This window comes from Heteronotia binoei, chromosome 11 (genome assembly GCF_032191835.1).
Source record: "Heteronotia binoei isolate CCM8104 ecotype False Entrance Well chromosome 11, APGP_CSIRO_Hbin_v1, whole genome shotgun sequence".
In the NCBI taxonomy this organism is placed as follows: Eukaryota; Metazoa; Chordata; class Lepidosauria; order Squamata; family Gekkonidae; genus Heteronotia; species Heteronotia binoei.
In genome coordinates, this window is record NC_083233.1 from 76,405,301 (window position 1) to 76,433,090 (window position 27,790).

Sequence of the window (27,790 nt, forward strand, 5' to 3'; positions counted from 1 at the left end):
AGACTGAGACATTTAAATACATAACCTTTTTATTTTACAATTATTTGCAGTTATTAAAAAAACTCATAAAACTATACACATCCTCTTTCTTTACAAATTCAGTACCACTTATTCAATACTAAAAAACCCTCAGTATCAAAACAGTTCTTTTTATGTTGAAGATTTATGTTTTATTCCATACTCCACAGATTCTTCTCCCAGGATCACTCAGCAAGACGGCAATTAAGATGAGGAACACCAGGACCAGGCCTTTGGCGAGAGAATGGGAGTAGGGTTCACCTGACAAGAGTTTGAAACAGAGATTAGCAGCAGGACACTTGAATTCTTTGATGTGATTTAGGGAAGGGGCTGTGGCTCAGTGGTGAAGCATCTGATTTTCATGTAGAAGTTTCCAAGTACAATTCCTTGTTATCCCCAGTTTTTAAAAATCAGATAGTCTGTGATATGAGAGACCTCTGCCTAAGACCGTAACAGCAATACTACAGTATCAGACCAACAACAGGTCCAGATGGTTCAGCATCCTGTTTCCTAGTGGCCAACCAAACGCCCCAGGAAGCCCACAGTAGGGGAATGGTGTGCCCTCAAGGAACTGGGATTCAGAGGTATTCTTCATACAGATACAGAAGTCTCATTTGGATCATTGTAATGTAGCATTGTAGCTCATATAGATCGTGCCCCCTTACAACACAGGAAAATGGGTCATTAAAGCCACTGGAAAAAGTCATGATGGTCTGATGATTTAGGGGGCTGCCTCCCCCTGCCATTCCAGCCCTATATGCCATTGGTCATGCTGATGGGAGTTGTAGAAAAAAAACATCTGGAGAGCTACCGTTGGCCGCCCCTGCTATATGCCAGCACCGCAAGCCAGAGATGTGGGGGAGGCACCTAGGTCTGGCTACACCCAAAGCAGCAAAGAAAGCACCTGGCCCATCCCTCTCTGTGCATGGCTCCAGTATGCCAGCCAAGAGAGGGTACCTCCTGCTTGGGATCCGCCAGGCAGGTGCTCATTCCCTCCTTTGGTGGGGCAGGCCACTGAGTGGGTAGGGGCAGGGCCTTTCTCCCCTCCCAATCTGCCCCCTGCATTTAGCCTGCATTGATGGACCTCTCTTCCCTTTTAATTCCCACTAAGCTAGTGGTTGTCACCACATCCTACAGCAGTGAGTTTTTAAGTGAACTGTGCATTATATGAAAGAGTGCTTTCTGTTGCCTGGCCTGAATCCACTACCCATCGACTTCAGTCGGAGCTCTGGATCTCAAAAACAACGAAGTTGTAAGATGGGTCAAGCTCCCTGATTAGAACACTTCCCCAGAGCTTTTTTTGTAGCAGGAGCTCCTTTGCATATTAGGCCACCCCACCTGATGTAGCCAATCCTCTAAGAGCTTTCAGAACTCTTCTTACGGGGCCTACTGTAAGCTCTGGGAAGATTGGCAACATCAGGGGTGTGTGGCCTAATATGCAAAGGAGTTCCTGCTACGAAAAAAGCCCTGCACTTCCCATAGATTCTTCTGCCCAAGCCACAGATAAACCATTTGAATCTCTAGCAAGATCTCACTTCCATTATAGTTTTGTTTTTTACCTGTGTAGAAGCGTGTGAGGGGATAAAAGAGTTCTGGCCAGCAAACGTCATTTCTCCTGCAGTCAAATTCTGTGTAATTGATCTGAAATCTGCAAAAAACCCAGTTCAAAACTAAATCTTAAGAACAGACCAGAGTATCAATGACAGGACAACTAAAAGGGACAGCATTCACTTGGCAAGAGCCTGGTAATTTTTGTTTCTTATCTGCTTCACACACACCCCACTTTTCCCCCCAACAGGGACGCAAAGTAGCTTGCAAATTCTCCCCTCCAGAAAGCGACTGGAGCAAATTTCCATGGCAGAGGTCTCCCAGATCCTAGCCACTAAATCACACTGGTTCTCATGCTGGTGATGCCTATGTAGTCCCAATCTACTCATGACCTTACTTGTTTTTTCAGCCTATCAAACCCACCTTTCTATTTATACCATTACCAGCACATCTTTATAACAGAACTATAACACTTGCATGCATCCGAGGGTTACCTTGTCTTTGGAACAGGGGGCTGCGCAGGTATTTTGATGAACTGGACTGAGGCTGAGATAGGAAGAAAGCCAGCTTCCTCTTCAAAGGTAAGTGGACACTGAACTTGCCAAGTTATTGTTGAAAAACTGAAGTGTGGAAGAGAATTAACTGTATTATTCTAAAAAGGAAACCTCAACCAGCAACTGATTACTATAATCAGCCAGTCTGGTGTAGTGGTGAAGTGTGCAGACTTTTACCTGGGAGAACTGGCCTTGGGTCAGCCATAGCTCTCTTACCTGGGAGAACCGGGTTTGATTCCCCACTCCTCCACTTGCACCTGCTGGAATGGCCTTGGGTCAGCCAGAGCTCTCTTATCTGGGAGAACTGGGTTTGATTCCCCATTCCTCCACTTGCACCTGCTGGAATGGCCTTGGGTCAGCCATATGTCTTGCAGGAGTAGTCCTTGCTCTCTCAACCCCACCCACCTCACAGAGTGTCTGTTGTGGGGGAGGAAGGGAAAGGAGATTGTGAGCTGCTCTGAGACTCTGAGTGGAGGGCGGGATATAAATCCAATATCTTCATCTACCTCACAGGGTTTCTGTTGTGGGGGAGGAAGGGAAAGGAGATTGTGAGCTGCTCTGAGACTCTTCGGAGTGGAGGGCGGGATATAAATCCAATATCTTCATCTACCTCACAGGGTGTCTGTTGTGGGGGAGGAAGGGAAAGGAGATTGTGAGCCGCTCTGAGACTTTTCGGAGTGGAGGGCGGGATATAAATCCAATATCTTCATCTTCCTCACAGGGTGTCTGTTGTGGGGGAGGAAGGGAAAGGAGATTGTGAGCCGCTCTGAGACTCTTCGGAGTGGAGGGCGGGATATAAATCCAATATCTTCATCTACCTCACAGGGTGTCTGTTGTGGGGGAGGAAGGGAAAGGAGATTGTGAGCCGCTCTGAGACTCTGAGTGGAGGGCGGGATATAAATCCAATATCATCATCATCTTCTTCTTACAAAGGAAATTACAAAAGAGGTATAAATAGGAATTTTTGGGGCACCTTAAAGACTAACGAACTTTTACTTTAGGGTAAGCTTTGTGGACTAGAGCCTTCTTTGGAACAGGCAACCTTGAGAGGGTTCAAAAAGTTATGACAGTAACTTGGTCTAACATCGCTATCATGTGATATGAAGTTGCCATACCCGATTTGCACTCCCAGTATTTCCTGCTGTGGAATTCCTTCTACTGCGCCCACAACAGCTGTAAGAATGTGGATATTCAAGTGAGCAGGAACTCTTGGGCACAGGCCTTTGAAGATCCCAGCACTTGCGTTTGAGCTGGAGTTAAAAGTATCTGAGCCTGTTATAAGGAAGAAACGGGAGAATGTTACTCTGAGAAAATGGCTGCAGCAGAAGTTAACATCAGTAGCTAATTCTCTTCTTACAAAGGAAACATGGTGGGATACACTTCAGCTCTAGATCGAGGTGGGTCACCGTGTCAGTCTGTCTGTAGCAGCGGAAAAGAGGAGTCCAGCAGCGCTTTGAAGGCTAACAACATTTGTGGTGGGGAAGGAGCTTTCGTGAGTCACTGCTGAAAAAGTGAACTCATCTCCTGCTACAAATCTCGTCAGTCTTTAAGGCAGGGGTGTCAAACTCATTTGTTATGAGGGCCGAATCTGACATAAATGAGACCTTGTTGGGCCGGGCCATGTCAGGTTGGGCCAGGTCACGTTGGGCCAGGCCATGTGTATACCTATTTAAGATAAGGTAGCAGAGATATAAACTTTATAAAGGACACAGAATTTTTTTTTTTAAACTTAAAACATGCTTAAAATGTTAGCACTTGGTGTTAAAGGTGCTTCGTTTGTATCTCTCCCTTGGGATTCAGGGAACTGGGCAAAGGAAGCTCTGGCTCTATCTTTCCTTCCCTAGAGGACCAGGAGGGGGAGGAGCCTCAGCCAACAGAAGGAAGAGAGGCTTGGCTCAGTAGTTCTGCTGTGTGCTTGAAAGAGCCTAGAAAAACAAGCTCTGCCTTCTCCCCGGCCCTTCCTCCCCAAGGGAGGAGCCTCAGCCTCAGAGGTTTTGCTCTGTAGCTCCTGTGTAATTGAGCAAGCCTTGCAAAGCTAGCTACTATGCAGAAAGAAACAAGAGAGAGGGAGAAGGAAGCAGATGACAGCCAGTTGCTCGGAGGCCTGATAGGAGCCCTCCAGGGGCCTGATTTGGCCTCCGGGCCACATGTTCGGCACCCCTACTTTAAGGTGATATTGGACTCTTTCTCTTTTCTACCTCAGTTCTAGCAACCTATGCTAGGAAAGTAAGAACATAAGAACATAAGAGAAGCCATGTTTGATCAGGCCAACGGCCCATCAAGTCCAACACTCTGTGTCACACAGTGGAAAAAAATGTTATATACACACATACACTGTGGCTAATAGCCACTGATGGACCTCTGCTCCATATTTTTATCTAAACCCCTCTTGAAGGTGGCTATACTTGTGGCCGCCACCACCTCCTGTGGCAGTGAATTCCACATGTTAATCACCCTTTGGGTGAAGAAGTACTTCCTTTTATCCGTTTTAACCTGTCTGCTCAGCAATTTCATCGAATGCCCACGAGTTCTTGTATTGTGAGAAAGGGAGAAAAGTACTTCTTTCTCTACTTTCTCCATTCCATGCATTATCTTGTAAACCTCTATCATGTCACCCCGCAGTCGACGTTTCTCCAAGCTAAAGAGTCCCAAGCGTTTCAACCTTTCTTCATAGGGAAAGTGCTCCAGCCCTTTAATCATTCTAGTTGCCCTTCTCTGCACCTTCTCTAAAGCTATAATATCCTTTTTGAGGTGCGGCGACCAGAACTGCACACAGTACTCCAAATGAGACCGCACCATCGATTTATACAGGGGCATTATGATACTGGCTGATTTGTTTTCAATTCCCTTCCTAATAATTCCCAGCATGGCATTGGCCTTTTTTATTGCAAACGCACACTGTCTTGACACTTTCAGTGAGTTATCTATCATGACCCCAAGATCTCTCTCTTGATCAGTCTCTGCCAGTTCACACCCCATCAACTTGTATTTGTAGCTGGGATTCTTAGCCCCAATGTGCATTACTTTGCACTTGGCCACATTGAACCGCATCTGCCACGTTGACGCCCACTCACCCAGCCTCAACAGATCCCTTTGGAGTTCCTCACAATCCTCTCTGGTTCTCACCACCCTGAACAATTTAGTGTCATCCGCAAACTTGGCCACTTCACTGCTCACTCCCAACTCTAAATCATTTATGAACAAGTTAAAGAGCATGGGACCCAGTACCGAGCCCTGCGGCACCCCACTGCTTACCGTCCTCCACTGCGAAGACTGCCCATTTATACTCACTCTCTGCTTCCTATTACTCAGCCAGTTTTTGATCCACAAGAGGACCTGTCCTTTTACTGCTGCTACTCACGTATGATTTCCACCCAGTCATCGGGGATGCTGGAATTGGAATTGCCTCTTTTCCCGACCAGGTTCGCCGGCACCAAGGAATTCAGTCTGTCGGCCACATTCTCCCTGCAAAAGGTGAATGTGTTAAAACAGGACTCCGGGGAATACAACAAAGAAAGCATTTCTGTGAAATTGTATAATTGGCAGGGTGGTGGCTTCTACTGCAGACACTCCTAGGTACCACTTGCGAGATTTTTCTGGGGGAGGGGAAATAAGAGCTCCTTCCACCCGAATAGGAAATGAGAGGAGAAAGGACACAAAGTTAGAATCACTTGGACACAGCACAGCTAACTTTCACCACCCGGCTTGGAAATCTTATTTATTTCAAGGGCACAGTTATGCAAAAAAAAAAAAAAGGCCTCTCCCTCATTTCGGATCAGGACCAAAGTGCTGGGCTAGGAAGACAGAATTAAACTTTCCCTTTGCATCCGTTTCCTGAAACAAGGCACAGGCAGCAGCCCAGTGGAAACAGAGCACTGTGTGAATGCAGAGTCCCATGGGCGAGGTCTTTTGGCTTCCCAGCATCGCATTTAAATCAGGCCTCCAGCAACTCCTGGAGTACTGTTCGCCCCAGTAAGGCCATTATTTAGAGAAGAATAAATAAAGACATGGGTGATCCCTCCTCCAGGGTCTTGTCTACTTTGGCCCCAAGTAAAATGCAGAAGGAGATGAAGGACCTCTTTGCCACTTACTAATTAAGGAGGCGGATCTCTTACCCGCAGTGTGGGGACTTGAGTTCTAGCATCCCTTCAAATATGCCACAAATGAGGAAAGAGAAGTGGCCACGGCTCACCTTAACTGACTGCAGTTCTCCTTGAGATCAACTTCTAAAATGCATCCGGAAACAGCATTCAGTCCAAACAAAACGGGAGTGAGATCTGCTGACGCACAAAGACCGCGGCCATCTATAATAAAGAAAACCTTGTAGCAGCCTGGTCTCTTCTAGCTTGCAGCTTTACACACAATATTTAATGAAAGCACTCAAATGAACAATAACGATACCTAAATATGATTCTGCTCCATTAATCCAACATATACTGAGAGAGGTTTAATTTAGCTTTTGCTGCTCCGCTTGAGGTGACCCGAGTGGCCATAATCCAGCTTAACGGAGATCTAAAACAATATTCTCATGCTGGGAAAAGTTTTAAATGCTCAGCTTTTCTCTCCTGGATCTACTGGAGAAAAACCGTTTGTGCATATTTAAACTCTGTCCTGTATGTAGTTTAACTCTGTTTTTAGTTGTTCTAACAATGTGTGTTGATTTGAGTGGTTTTAAAATGTGATTTCATCACATGTTTTTGTTAGCTGCTTTGGTGGCCCTTGTAAGGCCAGAAAGGAAGGACCCACATTTTTGCCATGAAATAAACCGGGGGGGGGGGGGGTAGAAAAAGCCCAGCAGGAACTTATTTGCATATTGGTCCACACCCCCTGACATTGTCATTGTTTCATACAGAGTTTTTCTGTAGAAAAAGTCCAGCAGGAACTCATTTGCATATCAGGCCACACACCCAGAAGCCGCGCCAGCTGAAACTGCGTTCCTGTGCATCCTGATTTTTAAAAAGCCCTGAAATAAACAAATGCCTGAAGAAGATGCAGTCTGAAGAAGTCAGCAGAGATTTTGACTCGAGAAGTTTTGATATTTATATTGGACGGTGAATTGTAAATGATCTTTTGTTGCGGTATCTGAGGAAGCAGAAGGGAAACGGGCTGAAGTGCGGACATTGTTGTCGCATTTATGTATTTTTGAAGATTTGTGGTGTTTTTACACAGAAAGAGACATATAAACTTGAGCAAATTATTTATGGTTAATGATTAAGAAGTTTTTCTTAGTAATTGGGTTGCGAGCTTGTTTGCTATAGTCTTTGAAGAAGATGCAGGACAGCCATCTGTTCTGATTGCCCTTTTATTCTTCATAGGTCGCACAGGTAAAAGTTAGGCAGCGTATTTTAAAGTTGCACTTAATAAATCATATCTTACTGCTGGCCGGATTGTCTCACCATACCCAGATAAACAGAAGGCTAAAACTACTGTGGCAGCAGTCAGCCTTACTCTAAGGCATGCTTAGGGAATATCTAATATTCAATGTAAAAAAAAAAAATAGTCATACCTGGCTTCCAGAGGTTTAAAGTGGTAACTGAAGAATTCAGGCTTGCAGCTCTGACTGGTTTTCCAACTTGATAACCTGATTAAACAAAGAGAACATGGTGTGGGATTGTATAGAATGTCATCCGTTCCTACTAGCGATGCCGCCGACCAATTGTATTGGAGCTCCCACAATGACACTCTAAAGGTATTCTGGACTCCAGTCAAAACTAAAGAGAACAGTTCACTCATTAACAAGCAGATACGGCAGGGAACAACTGAACAGATGCTGGTATTACCAAATAAATAAATAAATAAAGGGGGGGAAACTGCTGAACATCAACATGACGTTTTGTTCCAACATGAGCCAACAAGAGATTTCACCTGGATTCCCGGACAATTCTTCTGTGCTGGTCGCATTCACGCTCACAAAGTTTACTGTGAACCTCTGCCTCAGGGTGTCTAGAGGGGAAAAATGCAGTCAACATTTAATAAAAACACGAATACCATTGTTGCTTTTGCAATCCCTGCTACCACCACGCGTGCATTCAGCTGTGCGCTTTGTAGCGACGACACGTCCTTTAACCCCACCCATTGAACAATTTGATCATTCCAAAGCGTCATTTCAATAAAGTGAGTGTGTGTGTGTGTGTGTGTGTGTGTGTGCGTGAAGGGCTGTCAAGTCACAGCTAACTGATGGCAAACCTGCAAGTTTCAAGGTAGAAAACGTTAAGAGGCGATTTGCCATTGGCTGCCTCTATACAGCAGCCCTGGACAACCTCAGTGATCTCCCATCAAAGCACCAACGACAGCTGATCCTGCTTAGATTCTGAGGTCTGATGAGATCGGGCTCCCTTGAGCCATCCAGGTCAAGGCAATACAATGTGCATGCCAGAACAGGGGCGGCCAAACTTACTTAATGTAAGAGCCGCATAGGATAAACATCAGATGTTGGAGGGCGTCAGATGTGGGAGGGAGGGAGGAAAATAGATGGGGGAGGGAGGTGTGGAAAGAAAGCAACTTTAAATGCCAGTTTGGTGGAGTGGTTAAGTGTGCGGACTCTTATCTGGGAGAACCGGGTTTGATTCCCCATGCCTCCACTTGCAGCTGCTGGAATGGCCTTGGGTCAGCCAAAGCTCTGGCGGAGGTTGTCCTTGAAAGGGCAGCTGCTGTGAGAGCCTTCTCAGCCTCACCCACCTCACAGGGTGTCTGCTGTGGGGGAGGAAGGTAAAGGAGATTGTGAGCCTCTCTGAGACTCTTTGGAGTGGAGGGCGGGATATAAATCCAATATCTTCTTCTTCTTCTCTGAAGGGGGATCCCTGAATAATTAATGAATACCCCTATAATAATGAATAAAAGCATGCTTATGCCTTCAAAAAGAGAATGTCTGATGCAATGTTCGTTAGAGCCCATACAGCCCGAATTGGTGTGAATTCAAGGTTGTAAAGTAGATAACAAAGAGGCCTCCGAGAAGCTTCTTGTTAAAGCTGATAATGCATGGAGACAGGAGGGTGGAGAATGTTGAGTGAGATAAGCCAGTGCCTATATGAATAAAAACGGTCTGTATGAAAATAACTTTAACTTAGTCATTTTGGAGGCTTATGGCCAGCTAAGTTCTGCTTTGGTGCCAAAGTAAATTCGTTTCAACACAGCAATGTGCGGACCTCGTTATTTCTCTGCTTCATCTCCAAGCTGCCAGCTGGCTTGGCGAAGTGATTTAGAGAGAGAAATGCCTTTTCCTAGTTGGCCAACGGAGCAGTGGTGACTTTGAGAGCCACACACCCGCCCTGAGCCTGTTCTATGGGAAGGGCGGGCTAAAAAAATCAAATCAAATCAATAAATGAACATGTGTTTCCCAAGCTGCAGTTTGGCCACTCCTGCGCTAGAAAAAGGAAATCTGTCTAAGCATACATAAGACATACAAAGGTACCTTCTGGGCAGATCTTTCCATAAAGGATGGAGACCTCCAAGTCCGTTATTCTCCTACCTTCCCATATGACTGTATAAACTCCTGCAAATATCACACTTTCGGGTTCTGAAAACAAGATACGGTTCACATGGAATGTGCGGTTTCACATCTCTGTGCATATTTTTACACTTATATTAACCACATATTTACCACTGCCGGCACAGCTTCCTATATCTGTTGTCTTGTTCTCGTACGTCACAAGCGGACTGATGGAATCTGACAAGAAAAAGAAATTGTGAATGCAAAATGAAGAGGCTTGCGCTGAAACAACAAAAACATGCCTCGCTCCACGATTCTCCTGCGCTGGGGACTACATGTGGAAATTTGTGCGGCTGCCAAATTCCTGCGTCTTTTCGCATCGGGTACCTAATCAGGTGAAGAGGCAGGCAGAAGGGGAAGGATACGGATACTAAATGCAGCCCTATCTAATCCCTTGGGAAGTCCCTGGTGTTCTCAGGGCAGACCACATGGTTGACAGGTGTGTCCATGCAAACTCTTAGCCTAAACCAAACCTAAATCTAACACAGTTCTGAAGCGCAGCCAGGCTTTTTCTTTTCTTTGTATTGCTTCTCTCTTACAGTCAACTAAAGTGTATGAAGATATGAAGCTGCCTTATACTGAAACAGACCCTGGGTCCATCAAAGTCAGTATTGTCTACTCAGACTGGCAGCGGCTCTCCAAGGATCAGGCTGAGGTTTTTCACGCCTACTTGCCTGGACCCTTTTTTGGAGATGCCGGGGATTGAACCTGGGACCTTCTGCTTACCATACAGATGCTCTACCACTGAGCCACTGTCCCTCCCTAAAAGCAGCGTAGATCCAGTTTGGTGTAGTGGTTAAGTGTGCAGACTCTAATTTGGGAGAACCAGGTTTGAGTCTCCACTCCTCCGCTTGCAGCTGCTGATGTGACCTTGAGTCAGTCACAAGTTCCCACAGAGCTTGGGGGAGCTTCCTCCTTAGAATAAAGCCAACAACATATGCCTGAGACCACACAGAGACTGAGATTTAGTGAGGGGCTGTGGCTCAGAAGTAGAGCCTCTGCTTTGCATGCAGAAGGTCCCAGGTTCAATTCCTGGCATCTCCAGTTAAAAGCACCAGGAAGCAGGTGTTGGAAAAGACCTCTGAGTAGTAGAGCCTCTGCTTGGCCTAAGTAGACAGTATTGACTTTGAAGAAGAAGAAGAAGATATTGGATTTATATCCCGCCCTCCACTCCGAAGAGTCTCAGAGCGGCTCACAATCTCCTTTCCCTTCCTCCCCCACAACAGACACCCTGTGAGGTAGATGAAGATATTGAATTTATATCCCGCCCTCCACTCCCAAGAGTCTCAGAGCGGCTCACAATCTCCTTTACCTTCCCCCCCCTCCACAACAGACACCCTGTGAGGTAGATGAAGATATTGGATTTATATCCCGCCCTCTACTCCGAAGAGTCTCAGAGCGGCTCACAATCTCCTTTCCCCTCCTCCCCCACAACAGACACCCTGTGAGGTAGATGAAGATATTGGATTTATATCCCGCCCTCCACTCCGAAGAGTCTCAGAGCGGCTCACAATCTCCTTTCCCCTCCTCCCCCACAACAGACACCCTGTGAAGTGGGTGGAGCTGGAGAGGGCTCTCCCAGCAGCTGCCCTTTCAAGGACAACCTCTGCCAGAGCTATGGCTGACCCAAGGCCATGCTAGCAGGTGCAAGTGGAGGAGTGGGGAATCAAACCCGGTTCTCCCAGATAAGAGTCCGCACACTTAACCACTACACCAAATTGGCTCTCTTGAACCACCACGGAAGTTGTGATCAGCATCATGGTGACGTATTATGCTTTTAGTTTTACATTGTTAGCCATTTTAATGTAAGCTCTGTTAGTAAATGTAATTTTTAGATGTTTAATGTAATTTTTAGCTGTTATTAGCTGCCCTTGTGGAGAGAGCTAGATACAAAACTAAAGTAAATACCATATTTTTCGCACCATAAGACGCACTTTCCCCCCCCCAAAAAAGTGGGGTAAAAAGTGTGTGCGTCTTATGGAGCGAAGGTAGCGTATGTACCTTCCTCCGGGGGGGGGGCGATCCGCTGCCTCCGTCCCGGCGCTTCCCCGCGCCTGCCTGCCTGGCTCCAGCTCTGACGCTTACAGCAAGCGCCAGGATCGCTCCCTCCGCCCTCCGATCCCAGCGCTGGCTTTAAGCATCAGCGCTGAAGCCATGCAAACAGGCAGGGAGAAAGCACGCCGCCCTCTCCACAGCCGGCGCTCGCGAAGCGCTGGGTTTGCGGAGGGGGCGGGTGCTTCCTCTGCCTGGCTTCAGCTGCTGCTTTCAGCAAGCGCTGGGATCGGAGGGTGGAGGGAGTGATCCTGGCGCTTGCTGTAAGCATCAGCTGAAGCCAGGCAGGCAGGGGGAAAGCATGCCGCCCACTCCACAGCCCAGCGCTTTGCGAAGCACTGGGTTTGCGGAGGGGGCGGGTGCTTCCTCTGTGCCTGCGTGCCTGGCTGGGAGACAAGTGGCGAGATCGCTCCCTGCGAAGTGCTGGGTTTGCGGTGGGGGCGGAGGGAGCGATCTCGCCGCTTGTCCCCCAGCCAGGCACCTGCGTCTAATGGTCCGGAGCGTCCAATGGACCGAAAAATATGGTAAATAAATAAAATACATTTGATGAATCATTGGTCTGATTCAATGTAAGGCAGCTTCATGTGTCTGAAAATATCACAGAACCCTTTCTAGCAATCCAGCCACACTTGGCCATAAGAACAAAAGAGAAGCCATGTTAGATTAGGCCAATGGCCCATCCAGTCCAACACTCTGTGTCACATAAGAACATAAGAGAAGCCATGCTGGATCAGGCCAATGGCACATCCAGTCCAACACTCTGTGTCACACAGCAGCCAAAAAAAACCAGGCGCCATCAGGTCCATTAGTGGGGCCAGGACATTAGAAGCCCTCCCACTGTGCCCCCCCCAGCACCAAGAATACAGAGCATCACTGCCCCAGATAGAGAGTTTCAACAATACGCTGCGGCTAATAGCCACTGATGGACCTCTGCTCCGTATGTTTATCCAACTCCCTCTTGAAGCTATCTATGCTTGCAGCGACCACCACCTTCTTTGGCAGTGAATTTCACGTGTTAATCATCCTTTGGGTGAAGAAGTACTTCCTTTTATCCGTTCTAACCCGACTGCTCAGCAATTGCATTGAGTGTCCACGAGTTCTAGTATTGTCAGAACGCAACGTACCTCCAGTGCCGCTGTTTATGGGCACGCTGGGAAGCAGGGTCCTCTCATCTTTGGAAGTAACCAGACACTCAACGGCAAAGTCCTGAAGGAATGCAACGGGGGCGTCCCTCGCACACTGCCCAGAGAGGAATGGCTGCAATTGGATTAATTTCAGGAATTTATCTCCATGCAGCTTCTCTCTCCCAGGTATTAAAAGCAAGTCCCCACAAGAAGCAGAGGGACTGTTCATGCAAAGAAGATCTTATCACCTGAGGAACTGAAAAATACTCGTCTTGCATGGTCATAATTGGATCTCCTTGTCTGTAACCACCAGTAACTTTCCCTGGGAGGGTCTGAAATGGAATCTTAAATGAAGACGCTTCAGAGGATGTGCTGCAAATACATTTTCAAAGCACACTGGTGAAATACAGAAAGAGTGACTTTAGACAGATCCAGAAGCAGCAAAGCATGTAACACTGCAAACACTGCAGAGGCAGCAGGGTTAGTCGTCATTTCTGCAAGCTAAAGACCCTTAACCAGAGAGCCAGTTTGGTGTAAGGGTTAAGTGCTTAGACTCTTATGTGGGAGAACTGGATTTGATTCCCCACTCCTCCACTTGCAGCTGCTGGAATGGCCTTGGGTCAGCCAGAGCTCTTGCAGGAGTTGTCCTTGAAAAGGCAGCTTCTGTGAGAGCTCTCCCAACCATCTCACAGGGTGTTGTGGGGGAGAAAGGTAAAGGAGATTGTGAGTCTGAGACGCTGAGATTTGGAGTGGAGGGTGGAATATAAATCCAATGTCCTCGCCTCCTTGTTAACCACCTTAACCTTTCTTCATAGAGAGTTTTTTTGGCCATCTTCTGGGCATGGGAAGAGGGGGCACCGGCAATACTCCCTCTAAGCTGCGGAGCCTTGTGAGCAGAAATTCAACTTTGTGAGCGACTGGCATTCAAGTTGGGAGCTCCTGCCTTAATTAGTTTGCTCTTGGGGCCATTTTTCCTAAGACAAAAATGGGAGCGCTGGAGGCTAGAAAAAACTGGGTAGAGGAGGGATCTCAGCAGGGCAAAAGACCATACAGACCATCTGCCAAGACAGCCATTTTCTCCAGAAGAACTGATCTCTGTTGTCTGAACTTCCTGACAGAGCGGTTCCTCAGTGGCTTCCTTGGGAGGTGGTGGGCTCTCCTTCTTTGGAGGTTTTTAAACAGAGGCTAGACGAAGAAGAAGACCGCAGATTTATACCCCGCCCTTCTCTCTGAATCAGAGTCTCAGAGCGGCTTACAATCTCATTTATCTCTTTCCTCCACAACAGACACCCTGTGAGGTGGGTGCGGCTGAGAGAGCTCTCCCAGAAGCTGCCCGTTCAAGGACTCCTACAACTCCTACAAGAGCTATGGCTTAACCAAGGCCATTCCAGCAGCTGCAAGTGGAGGAGTGGGAAATCAAACTGGGTTCTCCCAGATAAGAATCTGCACACTTAACCACTACACCAAACTCTGTCAGATCGCCATCTGACAGAAGAAGAAGATATTGGATTTATATCCCGCCCTTCACTCCGAAGAGTCTTAGAGCGGCTCACAATCTCCTTTACCTTCCTCCCCCACAACAGACACCCTGTGAGGTGGGTGGGGCTGGAGAGGTTCTCACAGCAGCTGCCCTTTCAAGGACAACCGCTGCCAGAGCTGTGGTTGACCCAAGGCCATTCCAGCAGGTGCAAGTGGAGGAGTGGGGAATCAAACCCTGTGAGGTGGGTGGGGCTGAGGGTGCTCTCCCAGAAGCTGCCGTTTCAAGGACAACTCCTATGAGAACTACAGCTCACCCAAGGCCATTCCAGCAAGTGCAAGTGGAAGAGTGGGGAATCAAACCCGGTTCTTCCAGATTAGAGTCCGCACACTTCACCACTACACCAAACTGGCTCTCCAATGCAGCAATGCAGATCCTGTGAATTAGGCAGATAATGAGAGGGAGAGCATGGAAGGGTTGCAGCAGTGCTAAGTTCTTGTGACCCCTTCTTACAACGCCCAGGGAAATGCTGGTCGCCACTTTGGGGTCAGCCAGCAATTTTTCTCCAGGCCAGTTTAGCCAGGGATTCTGGAGGGGGGTTTTTTTGGTCATCTTCTGCATATGGGAGAGGGATCACAAGGGAGTAAGAGACTTGATGGGGAAGGCAGCTACAATGCTGTTCTCTTACCACTTCCTCCCCATCCAAACCTTTAACAAAACAAAAACAAAACCCGTTTGGATATCCTCCATCACCAAACAGAAATACTCAGCCTCTGGTGAAAAAATGAAAATGAGGGATAGGACCATAGTAGATCCTTTCGGAGCAACTGATGCTACAGAATTCCTGAAGCTAAGTTGCTCTGGTCATTAAAAATCTTACTCCTAGGCAGGGGTGGAATTCTAGCAGGAGCCCCTTTGCATATTAGGCCACACCCCACTGATGCAGCCAATCCTCCCAGAGCTTACAAGGCTCTTTTTTTGTAAACTCTTGGCTATGTCAGGGGTGTATGGCCTAATATACAAAGCAGCTCCTGCTAGAATTCCACCCTGCTCCCAGGTAAGATCAAAATATCATATTCCTAAAAGAGCATTCCAGCTCTGGAGCGGGAGGAAGGATTCACGCTGCCGCTGCACGGTTCAGACTAAAAACCGCATGCCCGCACGCTTGTCCCAGATGAGCTTCCATACTTACATAGAGCCGTGGTAAAAATAACCCAGGAAAGGCGTATTGTCCAGGGAAGAGTGCACACATAAGAAGGGAAACCAGTCTGGGGTGTTGATTCCAGTTTGGACAGAGCACAGCTGGTCAAAAGGCGGATTGACGTCCCCGCCAAACACGCCACTAAAACACGATCCGCTGAACAGGTCTTTCATTTCTGGCGTACATTCCTTCAAAAGGAAAAACAAACACAAAGGGATTAATCACACAAACAGAGAGGAGCATAAGAACATAAGAACATAAGAGAAGCCATGTTAGATCAGGCCAATGGCCCATCCAGTCCAACATTCTGTGTCACATAAGAACATAAGAGAAGCTATGTTGGATCAGGCCAATGGCCCATCCAGTCCAACATTCTGTGTCACAAAAGAACATAAGAGAAGCCATGTTGGATCAGGCCAATGGCCCATCCAGTCCAACATTCTGTGTCACAAAAGAACATAAGAGAAGCCATGTTAGATCAGGCCAGTGGCCCATCCAGTCCAACATTCTGTGTCACAAAAGAACATAAGAGAAGCCATGTTGGATCAGGCCAATGGCCCATCCAGTCCAACATTCTGTGTCACAAAAGAACATAAGAGAAGCCATGTTAGATCAGGCCAGTGGCCCATCCAGTCCAACATTCTGTGTCACAAAAGAACATAAGAGAAGCCATGTTGGATCAGGCCAATGGCCCATCCAGTCCAACATTCTGTGTCACAAAAGAACATAAGAGAAGCCATGTTAGATCAGGCCAGTGGCCCATCCAGTCCAACATTCTGTGTCACAAAAGAACATAAGAGAAGCCATGTTGGATCAGGCCAGTGGCCCATCCAGTCCAACATTCTGTGTCACAAAAGAACATAAGAGAAGCCATGTTGGATCAGGCCAATGGCCCATCCAGTCCAACATTCTGTGTCACACAGCGGCCAAATATATATATATATATATATATATATATATATATATATATATATATATATATATATATACATATATACACACACACACACACACACACTGTGGCTAATAGCCACTGATGGACCTCTGCTCCATATTTTTATCTAACCCCTTCTTGAAGGTGGCTATGCTTGTGGACGCCACCACTTCCTGTGGCAGTGAATTCCACATGTTAATCACCCTTTGGGTGAAGAAGGACTTCCTTTTATCCGTTCTAACCTGTCTGCTCAGCAATTTCATCGAATGCCCACGAGTTCTTGTATTGTGAGAAAGGGAGAAAAGGGCTTCTTTCTCTACTTTCTCCATTGCATGCATTATCTTGTAAACCTCTATCATGTCACCCCGCAGTCGACGTTTCTCCAAGCTAAAGAGCCCCAAGCGTTTCAGAGGCATCAGGAGCAAAGCCAACACATGCTTCTTAACTAAGACAAAACGGGGCAAACAGAGTGACACTGGGAAGGTGGCTCCACTTGCTTGCCCCATCTTTACATATTTCCAGATGTCAATTTATTAGGGCACAGCGCTAATGTTATAAGCCCATCTGTATTAAAGGTCAAGCACCGAAGAATAGATGCTTTCGAACGGCGGTGCTGGAGAAGACTCTTGAGAGTGCCTTGGACTGCAAGGCGATCAAATCAGTCAGTCCTAAGGGAAACCGACCCAGACTGTTCCCTGGAAGGTCAGATGCTGAAGCTGAAGCTCAAATCCTTGGGCCACCCAATGAGAAGGGAGCACTCCCTGGAGAAGACCCTGATGCTGGGAAAGACAGAAGGCAAAAGAAGAAGGGGACGGCAAAAGAGGAGACGGCTGGACACTGTTACTGATTTAACAAACACGAATTAAGGCAGACTTCGGAGGATGGTGGAAGACAGGAGGACCTGGGGTGACTTGGTCCACGGGGCCGCAAAGAGTCGGACTCGACTGTGCGACTGGACAACAACAAATAATAATGTATGGCTGTGAGAGCTGGACCATAAGGAAGGCCGAGCGCAGAAGAATAGATGCTTTTGAGCTGTGGTGCTGGAGAAGACTCTTGAGAGTCCCTTGGCCTGCAAGAAGATCCAGTCAGTCAGTCCTAAGGGAAATAAACCCAGACTGTTCCCTGGAAGGTCAGATGCTGAAGCTGAAGCTCAAATACTCTGGCCACCAAATGAGAAGGGAGCACTCCCTGGAGAAGACCCTGATGCCGGGAAAGACAGAGGGTAAAAGGGGATGGCAAAGGGTGAGATGGTTAGACAGTGTCATTGCTGCAACGAACATGAATTTGAGCAAACAGGAGGACGGTGGAAGGGCATGGCATGATGTGGTCCATCGGGATCGCTAAGAGTTGGACTTGATCGTGCGACTGAACGACGACGACTGTATTAAAGTGCTTTGTTCCTTTCCCCAAGGCTACGGAAAAGGCAACCGCAGTTTTCTAACGAATTATTTCATGAGCGCTTGAGGAGACTTTCCCTAAGGATGTTTAATATTTTTTTTAAAATAAAGTTTTCTAACCAAGCTTTAAACCCTACGCATAGAATTAATACCTGGTCACAGCAGCAACGGATATCGCAGGCGGCAGCAGTCAGATTGCAAGGACAAGAGCCCAACGGCTGATACACTTGATTGGGGATGATCGTTGCGTTGTCTGGTTTACACAGAAAAGAAGGATTTGGTTAAGTCTACGAAGCAACATGGAACGAGAGGAGCAGGAGGGGCCACGGCTGAGTGGCAGAGCCTCTGCTAGGCATGCAGAAGGTCTCAAGTTCAATCCCCAGCACCCCTAGTTAAAAAAGCCCCAGGCGGTGGTGATGTGAAAGACCTCTGCTTAGGACCCTGGACATAAACCCTAAAATCACCTATCAAGTTGCCAGGTTCTGTGTGTTGATTATGAGGCTGCGGAAGATGTACATTAACCAGGTTTGAATACCGGACTTGAATAATTGGTATGCTTCATCTCTCTCTGCTTGTATATAAGAATGCATACTTTTAATTTTTAACTTTTGTTTTGTATTTTTTTTTAATCTTCTGTACATGGATGGTCTAATGACTGTAATAAAGAAGAGCCAGTTTGGTGTAGTGGGTAAGTGCGCCTCCTCTTATCTGGGAGGACCGGGTTTGATTCCCCACTCCTCCACTTGCACCTGCTGGAATGGCCTTGGGTCAGCCGTAGCTCTGGCAGAGGTTGTCCTTGAAAGGGCAGCTGCTGTGAGAGCCCTCTCCAGCCCCACCCACCTTACAGGGTGTCTGTTGTGGGGGAGGAAGAGAAGGTGATGGTAAGACAGCCAGTTTGGTGTAGTGGGTAAGTGTGCGGACTCTTATCTGGGAGAACCGGGTTTGATTCCCCACTCCTCCACTTGCACCTGCTAGCGTGGCCTTGGGTCAGCCCTAGATCTGGCAGAGGTTGTCCTTGAAAGGGCAGCCGCTGTGAGAGTCCTCTCAGCCTCACCCACCTCAGAGGGTGTCTGTTGTGGGGGAGGAAGGGAAAGGAGATTGTGAGCCGCTCTGAGACTCTTCGGAGTGGAGGGCGGGATAGAAATCCAATATCATCATCATCATCATAAATATGACTATTACTATGACCCTGGAGAGCACTGCCAGGCTGAGTAACGAATACTGACCCTGATGGACCGACGGTCTGATTCAATATAAGGCAGCTTCATATGTTCGTATCAGCGTGAGGCAGGTAGCTGATGGGGGTAACCAATACACAGCTAGGGGCATGCGGAAGGAGGAGCAACTGGGGGTAGGGGCCTGGGCTTTCCTCTCGGTCCATGTCCATTCTGCCTTAGCTTCATAAAGAGCATCGGGTCCAAAAAAACCCCACTCCTACGGACTCCGCCGGAGCACAGCCACCATGCCGCAAACACAATCAAGCCCAAATAAGCTCAAGAGATCCAAATACCGAAGGTTTCCGGTTTCCCCGTCCCATTCCCCAAGGACGTGTTGGCATAGATCTCTGCTTGGATCGACAGACGAGCCACCACCGTGGAGTTTCGACACGCAGAAACCTGCAGAGCAGCGACCAAGCAGGGGGCCTCCGTGCAACAGCCGGTGCGGTTAGGAGCGCAGAGCTGCAGGTTCCTGGTCAAGAGCACGGTCACTCTGGAAACATTCTGAAAGGAAATCGTTTAGGCACACCCTAAGCATCGCATGGTTTAGGCACACCCTAAGCATCGCACTGCTTTCTCGGAAATGACTTTCAACACCAGCTAGCGACTCTTCTACCGTCTGTAATACAGGAATTTGCTTTTGCGGATGGATTCATTGTTTCCCCCGCTCCCCTCACCCTCACATTGCAACAGCAGTATTCTGAAGAGCACATGCCTTCTTCATGTCCAAACATCTGACCTCTTGTGGCATCGAGGTAGGCAAAGGGCTGCACAGTCCCCAGCGACAGCAAGAAGTTATTTGGAATTATAAATGGGACTGCCTATCTGAACATGAGAGAAGCCGTGTTGGATCAGGCCAGTGGACCATCCAGTCCAACGCTCTGTGTCACACAGAGGTCAGAAAACCCAGGCGCCATCCGGAGGTCCACCAGCAGAGCCAGGACATTAAAAGCCCTCCCACTGTGCCCCGCCCCCAAAACACCAAGAATACAGAGCATCACTTGCCCCAGACAGAGAGTTCCAATGATAAGCTGTGGCTAATAGCCACTGATGGACCTCTGCTCCATAAGTTTATCCAATCCCCGTTATGCTTGTAGCCACCGCCACCTCTCGTGGCAGTGAATTCCGTGTGTTAATCACCCTTTGGGTGAAGAAGTACTTCCTTTTATCCGTTCTAACCCGACTGCTCAGCAATTTCACTGAACGTCCACAAGTTCTCGTATTGTGAGAAAGGGAGAAAAGTGCTTCTTTCTCTATCTTCTCTGTCCCATGCATAATCTTGTAAACCTCTACCATGTCATCCCCCAGTTGAAATTTCTCCAAGCTAAAGAGTCTCAAATATTTTGATCTTTCTTTAGAGGGGAAGTGTTCCAACCCTTTAATCATTCCAGTTGCCCTTCTCTGCACTTCCTGGGACGTGGGATGGTATGATCTTGTTAGATCTTAGAAGCTAAAGCAAGGTTGACACGTGGATGGGAGACCGCCAAGGGAGACGCTGCAGAGGAAGGCAGTAGCCAACCATCTCTGCTCAATCGCTCGCCTTGAAAACCCAACTAAAAGTTGTATTAAGTTTCATATAACAGAAAAGGGAAAGGAAAAACCATGTAGAGTTGGCTGTAAGTTGGCTGCCACTGTACATACACATCTGTGTTCCACATTTTAATTCCATTCTTCTTGTAATTCAGGTCAGTGGTGCACAATTCTTCCCAGCCTGTTTTAGCCTGTGGCGGAACCGGCCCGATTCTGCCTTCAGGCCCGGTCCCGTCAGCTCCCTATGGAGTCGCCAACTCCTGGAGGGAGCTATTTCTCCTCCTGCCCCTTGGGCGCGCTGCCACCACCTGCTCAGTCCCGGGGTTCAGATTGAGAGGAACAGGACTCCCAATCCCCCTCTCCAGCTGTGAGGCCAGGCCTCAAGGTCCTCTGCCACCCTGCACTTGGGTTTCACAGAGACCTCAGCGCTTCTTTGGGGCACCCCTGGAGGATTGGCACCTTATCCAACTGCATGCCTTCCCCCTTCCCCGGGGCCCCCTTCTCAACACAGCGTGGTCTCAAGCGGTCTGGGGATCTAGGTGGTACAGAGATTGACTGCCAGCATTTAAACAGTAAAAATATATTTATTTAAACAGTAAAAATGATAGGAAAAGAAAAACAAACCAAAAACAGTTGCATTTACAAAATTAGCACAGCACAGCACACCACAGCAAACAGCATAACAAAGAAAAGTTGATTATAAACGCGTCCTGCTGGCCCTGATCTAAACTTGCCCTGTCTTGTGAATTACTTACTTAGTCTGCCTGCCTGGGCCCTCCCAGGCAGGAGCCTCCATTGCTCACCACATGCTCGCTCGAGCCCCCGTTCAAATCTGCCTTCTCTTCCTGCCTAACACATGCAAGGAACAACAGCACTTCCTGCCTCTCTAGGAGATTTTCCCCCTAGCGTTGTTGGTTTGGCTCTGGAAGGGAGGGGGGGAGTGAGGGGAAGGCTACAAAGCTTGCTGAGGGATTTACTGACCCCTGCCAAATGAAGCACCACCACTGACTAAAGTGGCGTTTCTCCACATAGCCTCCTACCAATCCTGCGAGGCAGGCTAGGCTCAAAGGAGATAACTGGTCACCAAGTGAGCTTCGTGGCAAAGTAGGGACTGATCTCACCAGTCCTAGTTTGTAGCTCTAACCACTGCACCGCACTGCCTCTCTATACTCGCTATATTCACAGTGCAACCTGTGCCAGGTAGCAGAGGTATAAACTTTATAAAAGACACAGACAAACACAAAGATTTTTTTTAAAAAAACTAAAATAAAACATGCTTAAAGTATTAGCACTCTTGCAATACCGTGGTGAGTATCAAAGCAAGCTCTCCCTAAAGACGGTGAGGGACGGTGGCTCAGTGGTAGAGTATCTCCTTGGTAAGCAGAAGGTCCCAGGTTCAATCCCCGGCATCTCCAACTAAAAAGGGTCCAGGCAAGTAGGTGTGAAAGACCTCAGCTTGAGACCCTGGAGAGCCACTAAAGGGGAGGGACGGTGGCTCAGTGGTAGAGCATCTGCTTGGTAAGCAGAAGGTTCTAGGTTCAATCCCCGGCATCTCCAACCAAAAAGGGTCCAGGCAAGTAGGTGTGAAAGACCTCAGCTTGAGATCCTGGAGAGCCACTAAAGGGGAGGGACGGTGGCTCAGTGGTAGAGCATCTGCTTGGTAAGCAGAAGGTCCCAGGTTCAATCCCTGGCATCTCCAACCAAAAGGGTCTAGGCAAGTAGGCGTGAAAAACCTCAGCTTGAGACCCTTGAGAGCCACTAAAGGTGAGGGATGGTGGTTCAGTGTTAGAGCATCTGCTGGATAAGCAGAAGGTCCCAGGTTCAATCCTCGGCATCTCAAAAGGGTCCAGCATGTAGGCGTGAAAAACCTCAGCTTGAGACCCTGGAGAGCAGCTGCCAGTCTGAGTAGGCAATACTGACTTTGACGGACCCAGGGTCTGATTCAGTAGAAGGCAGCTTCATATGTCCCTCCCCCACAGCTTCCTCCCCAAGAGAGGCACCTCAGCCAATGGATAAAATAGAGGCTTTGCTCTGTAGCTTCTGTGCAATTGAGAAATCCTGGCAAAGCAAGCTGTGATGCAGAAAGAAGCAAGAGAGAGGGAGAAGGAAGCAGATTTGTTTGTAAGTCTGACAGAAGCCCTCCGGTGACCTGATCCTGCCAGTGGCCCACAAGCTGCGTGTCTGACACTCCTGCCCTAACTACTTTGGTTCAAAGAGGGCACTTAAGAAATACATACAAGCATGTTTAACTTGCACAAAAAGACCAGTTTTTTACTAACCCCTTTAAATGTGACGTTCAAACTCCAATCACCAGTCCTGTTTCTTTCACAACAGTCTTCAAGAGGTAACACCCCTGAAGGAAAGCAAAGATCAAACAATGCATGCTTTTAAATCTGTTATCTTCTCTCATGCTTTCACCCGAGTAGTAACTAGGAGACATTACCATCCAGGAAGGTTTCTATCTTTGCCATTGGATGACACACACTCAAACCCAGCTCTACTTGGATGACACACACTCAAACTGGAGAGCCAGTTTGGTGAAGTGCTTAAGTGTAAGGCCTCTTATCTGGGAGAACCGGGTTTGATTCCCCACTCCTCCACTTGCACCTGCTGGAATGGCCTTGGGTCAGCCATAGCTATGGCAGGAGTTGTCCTTGAAAGGGCAGCTGCTGTGAGAGCCCTCTCCAGCCCCACCCACCTCACAGGGTGTCTGTTGTGGGGGAGGAAGGTAAAGGAGATCATGAGCCACTCTGAGACTCTTCAGAGTGGAGGGTGGGATATAAATCCAATATCTTCATCTACCTCACAGGGTGTCTGTTGTGGGGGAGGGAGGTAAAGGAGATTGTGAGCCGCTCTGAGACTCTTCAGAGTGGAGGGTGGAATATAAATCCAATATCTTCATCTACCTCACAGGGTTTCTGCTGTGGGGGGGAGGAAGGTAAAGGAGATTGTGAGCCGCTCTGAGACTCTTCGGAGTGGAGGGCGGGATATAAATCCAATATCTTCATCTACCTCACAGGGTGTCTGTTGTGGGGGGGGAGGAAGGTAAAAGAGATTGTGAGCCGCTCTGAGACTCTTCGGAGTGGAGGGTGGGATATAAATCCAATATCTTCATCTACCTCACAGGGTGTCTGTTGTGGGGGGGAGGAAGGTAAAGGAGATTGTGAGCCGCTCTGAGACTCTTCGGAGTGGAGGGCAGGATATAAATCCAATATCTTCATCTACCTCACAAGGTGTCTGTTGTGGGGGGGAGGAAGGTAAAGGAGACTGTGAGCTGCTCTGAGACTCTGTGGAGTGGAGGGTGGGATATAAATCCAATATCTTCATCTACCTCACAGGGTGTCTGTTGCGAGGGAGGAAGGTAAAGGAGATCGTGAGCCGCTCTGAGACTCTTCGAAGTGGAGGGCGGGATATAAATCCAATATCATCATCTTCCTCTTCTTCTGCTTCTCCATAACAACTAAGTCAGGTGGGTCTGTGGAAGTCCTGAATAGGTGCCTGAAGACGGTAGTGAGATGGCCAATAAACTAAAGCTCAATCCAGACAAGACAGGGGCGCTGCTGCTGGTTATCGACAAAGCTGCTAGAGGACTGAGTCAGCCTATCCTGGAGGGAGCGACAGTCTCCCGGAAGGAACATGGAGGCATTACAGGGTCCTGGCTATATTTGGAGGCCCAGTTCTCTGTGGCATATAGTCCCTTCTCTCAGATTCAGCTGACACGACAGCCACAGCCGTTCCTCGAAAAGTGTGATCTGACCACAGTGATCCAGAGTAGGTAATGCTCTTTATGTCAGGGATTCCTTGGAAAACAGTCCAGAAACTTCAGCTTGTCTAACATGCAGCAGCCAGGCTACTGTCAGGGGTGGGATACAGGGATCATAGCTCCCCTGTACTGGCTGTTTCTAGCCACAGTTCAAAGCACTGTTTGTCACCTTTGAGACCCTAAATCAGGGGTGTCAAACATGCAGCCCGGGGACCAGATCAGGCCCCCGGAGGGCTCCTATCAGGCCCACGAGCAACTCACTGTTGCCTGCTTCCTTCTCCCTCTCTTGCTTCCATCTGCATCACAGCTTGTTTTGCCAGGCTTGCACAATCAAGCTACAGAGCAAAGCCTTTATTTTCTCCATTGGTTGACTAGCACGTGAAGCAACTTATGTACAAAAGCTTGCAATGCCCAGCCATTTCGTATTTTCTTCTGGGTCTTAGGCTCAAAGCACTGACCGTGAGATTTCTGTAATGAGCGTCAGTAAATCAAAAGTCGGTTTGCAACTTACAGATACACACCTGAACAACACCTGTACAGCATACTCAAGTTTGCTACAGCACAGACATAGTCTAAATATTTTGATGCAATGTCAGAGCAAGAGGTGTCAATTATCAGAGACTGTTAAACAAAATATTGCAAAAGTTTTAAGCATGTCTTATTTAAATTTTTTGTAAAAAATTGTGTTTGTGTTCCTTATAGAGTTTATATCTCCACTATCTGGAATTACGTTTTATGACACACCTGGCCCGGCCTGACAAGGTCTCATTTATGTTAGTTTCGGCCCACATAACAAATGAGTTTGACACCCCTGCCCTAAATGGCTGGGGGACAGGGTACTTGAAGGACTGTCTCCTTCCATACTATCCAGCCCACCACTTAAGATCTGTCTTTCAAGCTCTACACTGTGTGTTCCTGCCTTCAGAGGTGTGGTGGGTGGAGCTTAGAGGCAGGGCATTGTCTGTGGTGGCACCTTGCCTTTGGAATGTCCGCCCCATTGAGGTTCACTTGGTACCTACTTAGCTTTCTTTTAGGCATCAGGCTTAAACACATCTTTTTACTTAGGCCCACGAGCAACTCACTGTTAAAAGGTTGATTTCTAAAACTATTTTAGGCTGGAACCAAGGGGTTTTTTTAATTGCTTGTAGTCTATTTTTATTTCCTATTTTTTTATGCTAGGATGGAGCATTTTTAAATGCTGGATTTTAACTACTTTATCTTTCAGTATTCCGTTTTTAATATTTTTAGTTTGTAAACCACCTTAGGTTTCTGAAGAGGCGGCATAAAAATGTTCTAAATCAGGAGTGAAACTCATTTGTTATGAGGACCAGGTCTGACATAAATGAGACCTTGTTGGGCTGGCCCGTGTCCGGTTGGACCAGGCCATGTGTGTATCTATTTAGGTAGCAGAGATATAAACTTTATAAAAGACACAAACACAATTAAATATATTTTTTTTAAAAACTTAAAATGTTAGCACTCATTTAAGGTGCTTTTCTTTGTATTTCTCCCACGGGATTCAGGGAACCGGGCAGAGGAAGCTGTGGTTCTTTCCTTCCTTCCCCAGGGGATGGGGGAGGGGGGAGCCTCAGCCAATAGAAGGAAGAGAGGCTTGGCTCAGTAGCTCTGTTGTGCAGTTGAGCAAGCCTTACAAAGCAAGCTGTTATGCAGAAAAGCAAAATATAGGGAGAAGGAAGCAGATGACAGCCAGTTGCTTGGGGGCCTGATTTGGCCCCCGGAACGCATGTTTGACACCCCTGTTCTAAATAAATAAGTGACCTTTAAGGCAAAAAAGCAGTTGAACCATTTCCACCCACATTTAATAGCAGTTTCTAAACAATCTTACCTGTTTCATTGTTTGCTACAGAAAGAGAAAAAATATCTCCAGGGCTGCCAACAAAAGTGGCAGTGACCACGGGCCCAGACATGTAGATAAATGAAGGCTGAAAACCTGAAAGAACAAACCGGCATTACATTTCAAATACACCCATCTATACAAAGCATATTTCGGCCTCATACATTTCCATTTCAGACCGTGCTAGAAATAGATTCTGCTCAGACTGGCAGCTGTTCTTCAGTTTCTTTTCTGCTTTCAGAGTTACAACGATGGTTTGGTTTAGGGAAATATTTGAGAATATGAAATATTTTATTGTCTGTTATACATGATAACTCAAGAGTTGGCAATAAGGCCAAGCGTGTGTCATTCCACATGTCCACACAGCTCAACAAGTAGCAGCAACCGAAACCAGATTGACAGAAGATGTAAGGGACATGGCATTCACTCCTGCCACGTGCATCTGAAATGTGATGTTGTGCAGAATTCCTGGAATTAGATATTAGATTTGAATCACAAGCACCATCCTTCCTTAAGAAACAGGCCACATTCTGTCCAAACCCACCTGAAACCACAAGACTTTTGGTAAAAACTAAGCTAGCCAAAACTGAATCCCATTTATCCATCTTGGGGAGGGACGGTGGCTCAGTGGTAGAGCATCTGCTTGGAAAGCAGAAGGTCCCAGGTTCAATCCCCGGCATCTCCAAAAAAGGGTCCAGGCAAATACGTGTGAAAAACCTCAGCTTGAGACCGTGGAGAGCCGCTGCCAGTCTGAGAAGACAATACTGACTTTGATGAACCGAAGGTCTGATTCAGTATAAGGCAGCTTCATATGTTCACTCAGTCCTTTATATGCCCAGGAGCACTGCAGGTACAAAACAAGAGGTACTTTTGGTTGGAAAGTTGTTATCATCACCTTCTGCCTCCTTGGCAGGCCTCTTGCACTTTGTGCCTCATGTGGAGATGCAAGACTCGGGGAAAATGCACCTATTGGATTTCTGCCTGCCTCGTGGTCATTAAAGGCACAGGGGAGAGTAATCCTAGATGTCATTCCCACAAAGCGGAAACTACTACTAGTTTCTCTCAGAAAGCCAATGCAACAGACAGGAATAAAACAGACTAAGCCAGGGTGAAGGAAGGAAGATGGGGAAGAAAAAGGAAGGAAGGAATAAAGATAGATGGGGAAGGAAACTGAAGGAAGGAACAAAGATAGAAGGAAAGAAGATGGGGAAAGGGAAGGAAGGAAATAAGATGGGAGAGGGAGGGACTGGGAGAGATGGAAAGAAAACAACTTTAACTTTAAATGCATTCTCTGAGCCACAGTTTGGCCACCCCTGGGCTAAGCTCTTCCAGGCACAGGGATGCACCGCTGGGAGCAGCTCCGCCTGTTGCATTTCTGCCTGTCCAAAGGTTATGAAAGATACGGGAGGCAAAAAAGGGTGGGCAGCTCTTTAGCCCACCGTCACCCACCGGGATTCCCATCCTGGGCCCGAGCCCCGGAGAGCATCAGCAGCCCCCAAAGCAGCCCCCTAAAGCCCATAGCAGGGCAGCGTCGCCGCTAAAAGGCGCTGCAGGGCGGGAAAAGGCCCGCTAAAGACGCAGCCGCCGCCATCTTGACAACAGGCTCTCGGTTGCTATGGAAACGACGG

General features: G+C 47.6%; 1 protein-coding gene and 1 non-coding gene across 2 annotated transcripts; one reads left to right on the forward strand and one right to left on the reverse strand.

The window, feature by feature from the left end:
* Positions 1 to 11: 11 nt before the first annotated feature.
* On the reverse strand, positions 12 to 27,776 carry TCTN2 (tectonic family member 2). The gene is made up of 18 exons (XM_060249822.1): positions 27,612 to 27,776; positions 26,154 to 26,258; positions 22,824 to 22,897; positions 19,308 to 19,518; positions 17,950 to 18,050; positions 15,455 to 15,651; positions 13,034 to 13,157; positions 12,786 to 12,918; positions 9,721 to 9,786; positions 9,532 to 9,636; positions 7,986 to 8,063; positions 7,627 to 7,701; positions 6,313 to 6,424; positions 5,482 to 5,585; positions 3,236 to 3,392; positions 2,061 to 2,186; positions 1,578 to 1,666; positions 12 to 279 (listed from the first exon to the last, which is right to left on the reverse strand). The coding sequence occupies exons 1-18, from the start codon at positions 27,679 to 27,681 to the stop codon at positions 164 to 166; spliced, it is 2,043 nt and encodes a 680-aa protein (XP_060105805.1). The 5' UTR covers positions 27,682 to 27,776; the 3' UTR covers positions 12 to 163.
* Positions 10,582 to 10,653, forward strand: TRNAA-UGC (transfer RNA alanine (anticodon UGC)). Its single transcript has one exon. It is a non-coding gene; the product is annotated as a tRNA-Ala (tRNA).
* Positions 27,777 to 27,790: the final 14 nt, after the last annotated feature.

What these genes read in the sequence shown, in the direction of transcription:
- TCTN2 (XM_060249822.1), bottom strand. Translation starts at nt 27,681, where the DNA reads ATGGGCTTTAGGGGGCTGCTTTGGGGGCTGCTGATGCTCTCCGGGGCT. An exon ending in TGAACGTCACATTTAAAGGG is followed by an intron (nt 19,519 to 22,823) that starts GTTAGTAAAAAA and finishes ATTTCCTTTCAG; the next exon opens with AATGTTTCCAGAGTGACCGT. An exon ending in GAGAACTGCAGTCAGTTAAG is followed by an intron (nt 5,586 to 6,312) that starts GTGAGCCGTGGC and finishes CACCTTTTGCAG; the next exon opens with GGAGAATGTGGCCGACAGAC.